Raw genomic sequence first — 13,419 nt, 5'->3', positions numbered from 1 at the left:
CAGAACTCTTATGGTTTCTCTTCATTTCTCAATGTCAACAAGTCCAAAACTGACATAAACCCTCCTGCTCTTCAGCCCCAAACTTGCTCCTCTTAGTCTTCCCCTTTGTAATTAATGGCAACCCAATCCTTCTGAATTCTTAGTATAAAAACCCTGGAGTGATGCTTGATTCCTCTCCCTCTCTCTCAGACCCGACATCAATCCATATCCAAATCCTATTAAATCTAATTTCAAAGTATATCCAGAATCCAATCCCATCCCATCCCATCCCCTCCACTGCCACTGCTCTGATCCAAGCCACCTCTCTCCTTACTGCCATTGCCTCCTAACTGCTTTTCTTCCTTTCCCTGTCCCCTTCAGTCCATTCCAGCGCAGCAGGCTGGATGCACTTATAATACTTTCATGGCTTATCGGGCCTAACTCTGTCTGGCTCTCTGTAACTCCTCCGGCCTCACGGAGCCACTTCTTTCCTGCTCTACTGCAGCCAGCTGGCGTCCCTCCTGCCCTGGCCTTTTGTAGGATTCCCTCTCTCGTAACAAACATTCTCCCCCGAGACATGCACGAGGCTGCCCACTCTCATCGCCTTCATGTCTTTCTCAAACGTCCCCTTCTCTACGCGGCCTTCCTGACCACGCTATTAAACCTAAAGACTTCTCCTCGGCACTCCCCGCCTCCCTACCCTACTTAATTTTTCTCCAATGCACCTATCACCATCTGCCACACTAAGATTTTGCACACTTATCTTGCTTATCTGTTTTCCCCCAACTCCCAAGTAAAATGTGCATCCCACAAGGACCGGGAATGCTGTTTGCTTAGTGCTCTAGCAGCAGCCCCTAGAAACGCATCTGCACACAGTAGGCGCTTCGTGTATTTACTCCAACGAGCTTGCACCACGCTTCCCCTCCACACCTGGCATGAAGATGTTCCAGTCATGGAGATTCCCACCACTAAAGGAACTGCAGAAGCTGTAAATTCGGGCATGAAAATCTGAGGAGAAACGTGTGGAGGCAAGAGGCTGGGCAGCCCCTGTGCAGCAAGCAGTTAGCCGGGGCTTCAGCGCTGGAGCTCCCCGTTGGACGTGTTGTGCTGATCCAGCTTTCCCGCCTTCGAGGGCGGTCAGAACCTTGTGTCCCGGCCCCACCCACACCAGCTCGGGCTGAGAGAATCTCTCAGGGATTCACTGGGTCATCCACGACCGGCTTTGGTCGGTTCCTGCGTTGGCGGGAAAAGTTGACCTGCATGGCGCAGGAGCGCAAGGCTTGCAGGGCATGCTGGGAGAGCGCAGGGAACGCTGGGAGAGCACGGGAAATACTGGGATTGGCTCCTGAGGGCCGTAAGGAGGGGACAGTCTGACTAAGGCAGGGCACGAGGCAAGCCAGGAGCCGGGAGCGTCACCTGAGGGCCTTGAGGAGGGAGCTGAGGAGCGCGAGCTCTCAATCGACGCCCCGCAGAGACCAGGAGGCCTGGCGCGGGGGGTAGCTGTTTGAAGGAGGCTCGCGGAATCGAGGGAGGTCCCCAGAGGCCCTGCCGCCCACCCGCCCTTTACTCCCCCTGAGGAGAAGCCTGGCGCATCTGCAGTGCAGGAGGCCGTGGGCGTTGGAAGCGTTGCTTTTCCAGTTTGTAAGACCATTTTCCTGATTCTCTTCCCCACGGTTGCAGAGGAGCAGGTCAGGGCCGCACTGAGGGGAGGATCCCGGTGCCGGCGCCGGCGCCATGAGGATGTTGGTTTGGATCAGGAAAAAAATTTATTCATCTGCAAAGACCCATGAGTCCCAATTTTTCGGGCATTTCATTGTATTGGAAATTTATAGAATCACCTTTTAAAATGGATTTACCCGAACCAAAGACCTTAGATTCGTTTCCACTCACGTCCATTACTGTTCTCACAGAAGCCAGGCCGGAAGAGGGGTGGGCGCTCGCCTGGGGGCAGCGGGAAGCCGGGTCTGGGGCCGCCCTGAACCCCGTGCCCCAGGCTGATTTTTAGGAAGGGTCCCTCGTAGCCAGAGGCCAGTGGAGCTCCCGATGGGACCGTGGTCCCGAGGCTTCGCGCACGGCACTGCACGAGCTGGGCGCTGAGTTTTGGTCCTTTGGGGTTCTCTGAGTCCTCCCTCTCGTGTAGAATTGTGTAGGTTCCTGTTGCCTGCTCCTAGCACTTGTTCCTTGCCCTGCTGGGGGTTAAGAACAAAGATGAAATCCTGGGACAGAGACGTAGCGGAGCGACTCCCTGGACAGGATGTTAATAGCGCATCCGTAGATCATAATAAGGCTTGGCCCACGTTTTGAGCTTCACAGTATACTTCTACAGCCTAGCCAAAGAAAACAACATTCTTTTTGAATCTGCAAGTTTTGCCAACTAGGAACTCACAAAATTAAAATTAAACAATAGTAATAATTCTAATAAATTCATGCTTATCCCTGAACAGATCACTCTTGTTTACATACAGTGTTGCAATCCGTGAGTATTTGAAGATTGGCAAAACGGGAGGACTTGCACCCAGGAATTTTTTGGTGACCTGGAATTTACATTCCTACTGTAATTTAGAGGAAAAATTAGAGAGAAAGTAATTTTAGGCCGGGCGCAGTGGCTCACGCCTGTAATCCCAGCACTTTGGGAGGCGGAAGTGGGTGGGTCACTTGAGCCCAGGAGTTTGAGACCAGCCTGGCCAACGTGGCGAAATCCCATTTCTACTAAAATACAAAAATTAGCTGGGCGTGGTGGTACACATCTGTAATCCCAGCTACTTGGGAGGCTGAAGCACGAGAATCGCTTGAACCTGGGAGGTGGAGGTTGCAATGAGCCTAGATCGAGCCACTGCACTCCAGCCTAGGCGACCAAGCGAAGCTCGGTCTCAAAAAGAGAAAAAAAGAAAGTAATTTTAGTGGGAAATGTGCGTTAGAAATGAAAGTAACAGATCACAAACTTTCACCTATGTTTTTGACCTATTTTCTTTAAAATATGTATTTGTCCTGGGCCTAAGCCGTATTCAGCCTTTGCCATGTATTTTACCTTGATCATTATTGATGCTCGCTACTAAAAACCTTCAGGTGAAGAGAATTAAAATTGTGAAGTCAGCGGTGTTTACCCTGGAACTTTGTACTTTTTTTTTTTTTTAACTTTTCAAAACGTCAAATCAGAAAGGGAATATTTTTATTTTTAATGATACCAGGAATCATCTTAATTCATCAACACCTTGTGTGAATTTGTGTTAACCTTTGTAAGAGTACTTCTATTTTTAAAAGAACCAAGTGGTTCTCTAGTGATGAGAATTTCAAACACTGTGATGCTAGAGTGAGGGAGATGTGTTGGAGCCAAAGGGCATTGCCGGCATTCCTCAGATGACACCGCAAACTCATTTCAGTACTGTGATCATAAGGCTGGTCACACTGCACATTACTGGGCCAGTATGCTATTATTTCTTAAAAAGAAAAAACATGTTGATGTTGAAAAGTTGAAAGTACTAGAATCCAGCTTACTTTTCCCCGATGTATTTGTGCATGTTAGTGTACTGAAGCTTCACTGGGTTGCTTTACTTTTATATTCCAGTTTTTGTTACTGTAGTAAAACGTAATGTAGACTTCAAAGGTATACCTTATGAATTATCAACTGTAAACTGTGCCTCCAATAGAATTTGAAAGCTGGATAATTTAGTGGAAACAAAAACTAGGTAACAATTTAGAGACTTCAGTAAACGTTTTCTTTCGTGTACAATGAAAAATAATATATTCCTCAACCTTGAAGTGCTTTACAGAAAAATCTGAAACAACAAAATTCTTTGCTATACACTTTGACTTTTAAAAAATAGTTATTGTTATAGAAAAAGGAGTGATGAAAATATTCTAAAATTTATTGCAGTGATGGCTGCACAACTTTGAATACAGTAAACAGTGAATTGTACACATTAAATGGGTGAATTTTATGTCATGTGAACTGTATCTTAGTAAAACTTGTACTAAAAATCCTAAAAAATCATTAGAAGAACTTAAAGGTAAATGGCAGTGATACTTAACTGCTGAAGTTTGCAAACTAACTTGTTTGTATCATCCTATTCTAAAACAATATCAAATATTGTGTGCTGACTTGGTATTGGAACTCTATTGGTAAGATAATTTACTACCTTTTTTCGCTGTTTATTTTTAAAGGCCTGATTGGTGAGACACTCAGTCAGGAAAGTATGAATGATTCTAGGCAGCAGTCTCTGTTCTTCATCACACTTCCAGATTTAAACAAACTCTGTGCTGTCAGAATAATACTGAGTAATAAGGTGGCAGATACTGAGATTAGGACTATACAAATGAAGATGTGCAGGTAAAAAATACATCTTATAACTAAGACTTTTAAAACTTTAAGACCTATAAAAGCTGTTTAGAGTAATTTTCTATAAAGCAAAATACTCATTCACTCAATTTGTGTTTATAATTTTAAAATAAAGGAAGTCAGATTTTGTTTTGACCAGGTATATTGGATTATATTTAAGGAGGGGTTTAAAATACTTGCAATAGAATTATCTCACTGTTGAGTTTTTATATTTGTGACCTCATATGTGCTTTTTAAAAGTTTAAAATATCCACAGGCATTCATGAATTAAATTCAGGCTCCCAGAAACTTAGAGGTCCTAATTAATCAATATTTATGAAATACCTACTGTTTTCCAGTAGGTATTTCCAGTAGGTGGGGCACTTAGAGATCCTATAAACATCTTAGATTAGTATAGTTTCTTAATTCTAAAGTCAGTATGAGACACTGAGGAGTATTTCTCTAGGATCTGTCTCAAAATATCTGATCCCACATAGTCGTTGAAAAACAGCTTAAGAGGGCCAGGCGTGGTGGCTCACGCCTGTAATTCCAGCGCTTTGGGAGGCCGAGGTGGGAGGATCATGAGGTCAGGAGTTCAACACCAGCCTGGCCAACATGGTGAAACCCCATCTCTACTAAAAATAAAAAAATTAGCTGGGCATGGTGGCAGGCACCTGTAATCCCAGCTACTCAGGAGGCTGAGGCAGGAGAATCGCTTGAACCCGGGAGGTAGAGGTTGCAGTGAGCCAAGACCATGCCACTGCACTCTAGCCTGGGCAACAGAGCGACACTCTGTCTCAAAAAAAAAAAAAAAAAAAAGGAAAAACAGCTTAGAGGAAACCTAAAGTATAATTCCATGATTACTGAGGACCCTCCTTTAAATTGTTTGAGGCACTCAAAGGAAAAGTCACAGAATACATGAGAAGATTCTATATTTAAATGAATTGCTTAGAGAAGAACAAACAACTAGAAGATACCCAGAGGCAAGAAATAAGGAAGCCACTTTTGGGGTGTCCTTCATTTTCCTCTTATTTACAAAGCTTTTCTTCTCTCCATTGCATATTTTCCCACTCAAGGGCATCAGGGAGCCTGTACCCTTCCTGCGCTAAAGTATAATTTGATACCTGTTAAGGACTTAATCTGTGACTCCTTTTGGAAATACTAAAATAGGTAGAAACCCTAAAGTGAGGTTTTTCTTCTGCTTGCCCTCAAATTGAAGGTAGCCATGCCCACAGAGTGGGGTTATCTTAACTCACCCTCCCGATAATTGACAGAGAGTCTTGAATAGAGAGAGCTCTACTATCTCTATTAGCATTTGGCTGTGTCAGGTAATGGCAGGCCTTGCCAAGGCAAGTACCTGATATACCTTGGTTCCAACAAATATGAAGCCACCAGAAACAGATTGGCCCATGTTGCTTTTTAAGGTAACCCCATACACATCCTAATGGTTATTTTAATTTGTTTCTTTGATGATTAGTAATGTTGAAGGTTTTCAGATTTCCAGCTGTATTCTTTTTGTGTTTTTCCTATCTTTCCTTGGAACCTTGAAATGAAATTATTAATGGTAATTTGATTCTGATGATGTTTGTTTGAAGTTCATTTGGCTGTTGAAACCACTACCCAGTTCTTTCTGGCTTGGGAAGAACTTCCTTTCTGAAGGAAAAGGATTTAGTCAGTAGTTCTAAATGTTTAAGTGGTTGGTAACTTCACTGATAGGTGAATCCTTAGACTCTTGCCTCTGGTGCCCCCTGCCCACCACCTTTTTTTTTTTTTAAAGGAAAAATGGAAGAAATAGGAGTTAAAGGAGACAGATTCTTCACTGTGTGTAGATTTCTTCAAGTATATAGGACAAAAATTGAGTTCTAAAAGATGAATTTAGGTTCACAGATGCAAGAGGTTGGGAAATTCAGATGCAGGGACAAGTTCTCAAGTTAGCATTAGTATCTAAAACTTCCTAATTCTCTTAAGTCAAATATTGCCTGAGTACCTACACCTACACTGTTCAAGGTGCTATGCTAAGTGTGGGGAGAGAAAGTCTCTAACACAATTGTTGCCTAGGAGAAACTTAACATTTTAGCTAAGCAAAGGTTTAAAATATTCCAATAAAGTAAAAACGGACAGTAAGTATATTAGTCTGTTTTCACACTGCTGTAAAGAATCACCTAAGACTGGATAATTTATGAAGAAAAGAGGTTTAATTGACTCATAGTTCCGCAAGCTTAACAGGAAGCATGATTGGAGGCCTCAGGAAACTTAAAATCATGTCAGAAGGGTGAAAGGGAAGCAAGCACCTTCTTGTAATGACAGCAAGAGAGAGAGGTTGGGGGAGGAAGTGCTACATACTTTTAAACAAGATCTAATGAGAACTCGCTATCACTAGAACAACATGGGGGAAATCCGCCCCCACGATCCAATCACGTCCCACCAGGTCCCTCTGCCAACACTGGGGATTATAATTCAACATGAGATTTGGGTGGGGACACAGAACCAAACCATACCAGTGAGCATGTCCACTTTGTAATATATTTCATCTCCACAGGCAATTGCTGTTTTTGCATCAAGATATTCTTACATCACCTGTGTCTGGAATATTAAACCAAATCTGGGTGGTGATGGCGGTTAGTATTTTAATATTTTGTGAAATGTTATTACTAGTTGAGAACAATATTGATAAATAATAATTTAGGTATTATAGCTAAAGTTAAGATGTTTATGAGGATTAATTGATTAATCACAATGTGTTACAGGTTAATTGGATTATTAACAAACTAATATTGAAATGCTGATGTTTAAAATCCATTTTTGTGGTTCTAATTTAACATTTATTTTTCTCATTATAAATGCTAAGACAAAGACTATTAATGAATAAAACATGCTACAGTATAATTTTTTAAGATAGCATGGGCTTGATACATTTTATCATATTTTATTCTTTAGACTAAAAGGAAAAACTTTCTATTTCAACAAATCTCCAGTTGTTTTTAAAGAACTTGGATCAACATTTCTTCTAATGGAACATTTTATTTAAAAATATTTTTACACTTAAAATTTTAAAATTAGTATGAGAAACATATTTCCCAATTCTGTATGTAACCCTGAATTATAATGAAGAGCCAAAAATCTTTCTAAAAATCATATTATCCTGAGATTTTTATCAAAAATCTTTCTGGAAATTCCGTTTTTCTGATATTGTAATTCCCAGAATCCAGTGAAATCAGCATTTATTGACAATGCTGATAAATCATCTAAAAGTTTAGTTCTTTTATTTTTCTCCTAGGTCTTGGTTATATGTCCATCTCGTATTTTCCCTCCCTCCCCCACTCTCTCCCTCCCTTCCTTCCTTTTTTTGAGACAGGGTGTGGCTCTCTTGACCAGGCTGGAGTGCAGTGGCTCCATCTCGACTCACTGCTACTTCCACCTCCCAGGCTCAAGCAATCCTCCTCCATCAGCCTCTCGAGTAGCTAGGACTACAGGTGCATGCCAACATGCGCAGCTAATGTTTTGTATTTTGTGTAGAGAGAGAGTTTCCCCGTGTTTCCCAGGCTGGTCTCGAACTCCTGAGCTCAAGCAATCCTCCCACCTCGACCTCTCCAAGTGCTTAGATTACAGGCTTGAGCCACCGTGCCCAGCCATATTTTCTTATTCTTAATATAGTTTTTTTAAAAGGCAAGCTGTTGGTGAACAAGTAAATTAATATCTTATTCGTATCTTTTTCTACCTAAACATCTTTATGGAACAAGGACATTATTTTAGAGTACTAGTAAATTCAGGTATGTGAATTTGAGCAAGGGCAATGAGAGGAAAGTAGCTATCTGTTTTTTAAAAATGTATTGCTTTCTTACAAAGGTATTCTGTAAAAAAAAAAGTTGATGTTTAAAAGTAGAAAATGGGGCCGGGCGCGGTGGCTCAAGCCTGTAATCCCAGCACTTTGGGAGGCCGAGGCGGGTGGATCACGAGGTCAGGAGATCGAGACCATCCTGGCTAACACGGTGAAACCCCGTCTCTACTAAAAAATACAAAAAAATTAGCCGGGCGTGTTGGTGGGTGCCTGTGGTCCCAGCTACTCGGGAGGCTGAGGCAGGAGAATGGCGTGAATCCAGGAGGTGGAGGTTGCGGTGAGCCGAGATCGCGCCACCGCACTCCAGCCTGGGGGACAGAGAAAGACTCCGTCTCAAAAAATAAATAAATAAATAAATAAATAAATAAATAAATAAATAAATATATAAATAAATAAATAAATAAAATAAAATAAAATAAAAGTAGAAAATGGGATTACATACATACTATTTTGAAACTTGCCATTCATTTCCCCTTTAACAACCTTTCCTGGATATCTTTCCCTGTCAGTACACATATCTTCCTCAGTTTTAAGACTGTGAAATATTTCATTGTATGGATGTATAGTAATTTACTTAATACTTTCCAGTGCACATCTGAGTCTGTGCTGTTACAGTGTTTCAGAAAGCATCATTGAAATCGTAGGACTTTTATTTGTCTGATAGCTTGTCGGTTACATTTTTAGAGGTAGATTGTAATACACTTTAAATTATAATATAGATACTGCTAAATTGCTGTCTGAAAAGCTTTTTGCTGGATTGCATGTTAACAAATAGTCTGGGAGAAAACCTGTTTTTCCATACCCTCACGAACACTGTAGATATTCACGCCTTTAAATAGTTGTCAGTCTGTTAGGTTACAAATAATATTTTCCTTTAATTTGTATTCTTTTTATTAATGAGTTGGAGCACTTAGGCCTTTGAACATGATCTTCCATTTATGTCTATTTTCCTTATTCATGCCTAAGAATTCTATATTAAGAAAAGTGTGAAATATTTATTATACAAAATCTATTGACCTATTCCTTTATATGGATACTGGGATCATGTCACTCCTAGAAAGGCTTTCCTCACTTTGAAAATGTGCCCATAGATTCCAGTTCAGGGAGAGAATGATCATCACTTCTTCTCCAAGGCACAAACCCTAATTGGATGATGGCCTGGTTCTTTGCCCTCTGCAGAATAATGCTTAAAATCTTTCTTTATTGCATTATTTAATTATATATTTATGTTAAGTCCTTTTTATACATGTGGATTTTTGTTACAGATACCATTTTATAAAGCAAGAAAACTTAATGCCTATGTTGAAAAATATGGAGCTAAGGTAAGTGTTAAAAAATAATATTAATACCATATATTGTTTATAGTGATTAATATGTTCCACTCCTTTTGTCAACAAACAAAAACTGGAGTATCTTCTCATAGACCATTGTTATGCATATGAAAGAACCCAACAAATTTTTTCTAACAATTATTATGTGCACAATTAGTGTAAAAAGAGGATAAGAGGCTTTTTTGTTGGATGCTTTATTTCAGGCATTTTGTGGCATAATCTTATTTGCCGTATACATCTTCATATAAGTGAATCTCATCATTTTCACAGAAAAACCCAGAGAGATGAGATTATTGTCCACATTATATAGCTAATATGTAGAGAAATAAAACATTATAGATTGTATTCCACATGGTGATGAGCTTCTGGATCTTCACAAAGGGAAAGATGAATACAGTGGTTAGCATTCATTTACTGAGACCTCTCTGTGTCTCAGTAAATTGAGTCATGGAGCCTTGACTAGAGCTCCTTTCATGCCTCTGCATGTAACTCTGAGACACTGTGTCATTGGTTATCCCAGAAGCCCATCCAGCTGTTACTGCTGGCCTCTGTTCCTAAGTCTAGTAGAGTTTGGGATAATGAGGTTTCTAGTCATCTTTAAAATGAGATGTTGCCTTTAGGTCCTATGCAAGTAAAATGTCAGTAACACTTTCCAGTTCCCTGAGAAATCTTTGAATGACCTGAAAGCTGGTTCCGGCCATCAGTTACAATCTGTGGGAAAACAGTATTATTCAGGAGCAATGAGGAAAGAATATGTTTACATCTTTTTGCTGAGACAAGTCTTTGGTCATCTAAGGATTCCGGTTATCTTGAAAGGCCATTTACAAGCTAGCTACGAGAACCAGATTTACAGTATGTCATTCACCTAGAACTAGGACTTGGGTCTTTAAGCAATCTCTACCATATTCTATTATTTATTAAGGCCTAAGAATAGGTAACATTTTAGTATAGCAGATCCTTGAGTAAATTAATTTTGTTCAACATTGTTTCAATATAACATTAATGAGAAAGGAAAATAATTCGGTTCCCAGCCAAGGCCACTGTCTGTGTGGTTTGCACCTTCTCCTCTTGTCTGGGTGGGTTTTCTTTTGATACTCCACGTTCCTCCCACATCCCAAATGCGCACACATTAAGTGAGTTGGCATGTATAAAGTGTTCCAGGCTGAGTAAATGTGGGCATGTGTGTGTTTGCCCTGCAATGGAATGGAGTCCTGTCCAGGTCTGGTGCCCACCTTGCGCCTGGAGCTGCCAGGATAGGCTCTGGCCACCCACCACCCTGAACTAGAATAAGCTAGTTGGAAAATAAATGAATAAATTGATGCATGAATACAAATTATTATAAAATAAATGTTCATAAAGTATACAATAATCATAAAGATGCACTACAGTAAATGATGCGGTACAAAAGCACTCAGGGAGCCTGTCATATTTGTGATTGTTTTGAACTGTGTGGTAGTAGGAGGTGCTCCTTACAATTTTCACTTTGCAAACATTTACTCCTTGATTTTACCCACCGCCACTACTACCACTGTCATTCACTGATTCACCAAAAATTGGGTAAATAATTCTTACTTGTTTTTATTAATCTTTCTTAAATGTATGTATAGCTCACATTTATTTCAATGTTAATATTACAAGTGTTTTTGGTCTTTATTTAAAAGCTTGGTGATTTTTGGTGACCAGAACTATGCCATAGGAACTTTTATTTATATCAGCCTATAGTTTTAGCAATAGCCAAAACCAATATAACAAAATTGGTTTTGTTATATGTCGTTTTGCTTAAAGTCATGGTTTGTAAGAACTTATCAATGACATTAAATGAAGACTTACTGTATTGATTTAATAAAGTAACATTTATACTAAGCATCATCATTTTTATATGTACTTTATAAAAAATGAAAAATTAAGAAAATATCACCCATAGTCCTTATACAATAATAAAAATGCTTTGTCCTATATTTTTCTTCCATCTTGTTAATTCACACCTGTGACTTCATCAGTACAAGGTGCCACATCTCCAAAATGTTTAAGATTTTTCTGTTTACACTCTTATCATTTTTCCATGTATCTCAGTTTCTATTCCTATAAATTTTTGTTACCTTCACTAGACTTTCCAACCCTGAATTCTTTATTATTCACAAGCTTTCTTGCAGTATCACTTTTCTACCCTCATTGAGCCTTTATGGTTTTGCTCAGTTTTTCTTTATATGAGTACTTTTCACATAATCATAATCAGCAGATATTTATTGAACATCTGTAATATATCAAGCACTCTACTTGATTCTGGGGATAAAGCTGTGAACCAGATAAAGTCTCTGCCCTTGGTAATCTTATAGGTCTTATTTTTCTAGTTTCCTATTGTGGAAGCTGAGGTCATTGATTTGAGAATTTCTTTGTTTTGTAATATAGAGACATTTCTTCCTAAACACGTTCGTGCTGTACATTTCTTCCTAAACACGTTTTGTTTTGATTTTCTTCAGTTAAAATACGTTGTAATTCCTGTTTGATTTCTTTTTTGATCTATGGGTTATTTTGAAGTGTGTTATATAATTTCCAAATATTTGAGGATTTTCCAGGGATCTTTTTGCTATTGATTTCCAGTGTAATTGTTGTTAGAGAATACGTTCTTTATAACTTGAATCTTTTTAAATTAATGGAGATTATTTTATGCTCCAGAATATAGTCTATCTTAGTAAATGTTCCTTGTCCATTTGAGAAGAATGAGTATTCTATAAATGTGTCATCAAGTATTCTGTAAATGTTTATTGGGTCACATTGGTTGATAGTGTTTTTAAGTCTGCTATATTCTCACTTATGTTCTGTTCACTTGTATCAGTTATTAAGAGAGCAGTATTGAAGTCTTTACCTGTAATTATGAATTTGTCTGTTTCTCCTTGAAGTTCTGTTCATAGCCCTTAGACAGTTGCCACAAACTTTCCAAAATGAGGCTGCCCTTGGTTATTTTGGAGGAGCTTCTTAGAGAGATAACAATCCATTGTTCATGCACATCCTGAAAGCAGTTTTCCCTGCAATGGGAGTCACTCACATAGAAAAGGTGGTAGAGAATTTGTCCTTGACTTTAGCTGAAGTGATAACTCACACCATCCTTGCACTGCAGGGCATCCAGGTCACCAACCAGGATGGTTCTGAATGACAGAATTGCCCCATACTTCCTCCTTGCATGCCAAGGCTGAGTCTGTGCTGATAGATTTTGCTGTATCTGGATTAATTCCTTGGGCCATAGAGAAAGTCAATGCAGAAATTCCTCTCTGAGGAAGACCCTGGTGGTTTATGGGATTTGTTCAGCTGTTTGGGTCTGGGCCCCTGGGGCCATGTTTGAGGTCAGCATTATGGAGTCCTAATGATAGTAGCCTTAATTAAATTCTGTATGAGACAAACTGCAGAAATTTGGTTCCATCCTCTGCCAACAGATTATTCAGTTATATCCTGGAAACATTCACCAGAAGTCAAAATGGTACAAAAATTAGAGATGGATAATATTGGGAGACAATTTTCCTCAGCTTTCTCATGCTTCTGCATGTCCTTTTTCACAGACGCAAAGCCAGCAATTTTTTCTGGACTGTATTTTCAGGATGTTTATATACCAAACAGCCTTGACTCTTTCTCCAGCCTTGGGTAGCTTCCTCACATGTCTGTGCTAATCCATACTCAGCTGATTACTCAAAAGAGACTCTCTGTTGACCTCCAGAGTTTGCTTTCTGTGCAGCTCCCATACTTTGCACTGAAAACTCTAGCTTCCTAGACTCTCAGCTCTGTCTCCTCAATTCAGGGAGACTACTGGCCTGTTTCTAGGTTCCCCTGCTCTGTACTGCAGCCTAGAAACCCTCTATCATCAAGAAGCTGGGGAAATCCTAGGGCTTATCTTGTTCATTTCCCATCTTTTGGGGGTCACTTTTCTTTGTTGCCTGGTGTCCGATATGTTGTGAACTGTTATT

The 13,419-nt window shown here is 39.8% G+C and overlaps 1 protein-coding gene across 1 annotated transcript in view; it reads left to right on the top strand.

The window, feature by feature from the left end:
• Window positions 1–6,906: 6,906 nt before the first annotated feature.
• Window positions 6,907–13,419, top strand: part of CUNH18orf63 (chromosome unknown C18orf63 homolog) — a 37,176-nt gene continuing 30,663 nt past the window's right edge. Inside the window, exons 1-2 of the mRNA XM_032151673.2 lie at window positions 6,907–6,912; window positions 9,398–9,454. Coding sequence (XP_032007564.2) covers window positions 6,907–6,912; window positions 9,398–9,454 — 63 coding nt within the window. The remainder of the gene's footprint in view (window positions 6,913–9,397; window positions 9,455–13,419) is intronic.

Source organism: Hylobates moloch, unplaced genomic scaffold (assembly GCF_009828535.3).
Source record: "Hylobates moloch isolate HMO894 unplaced genomic scaffold, HMol_V3 SCAFFOLD_5, whole genome shotgun sequence".
Taxonomy (NCBI): Eukaryota; Metazoa; Chordata; class Mammalia; order Primates; family Hylobatidae; genus Hylobates; species Hylobates moloch.
This window is presented reverse-complemented; position numbering and strand designations above follow the sequence as displayed.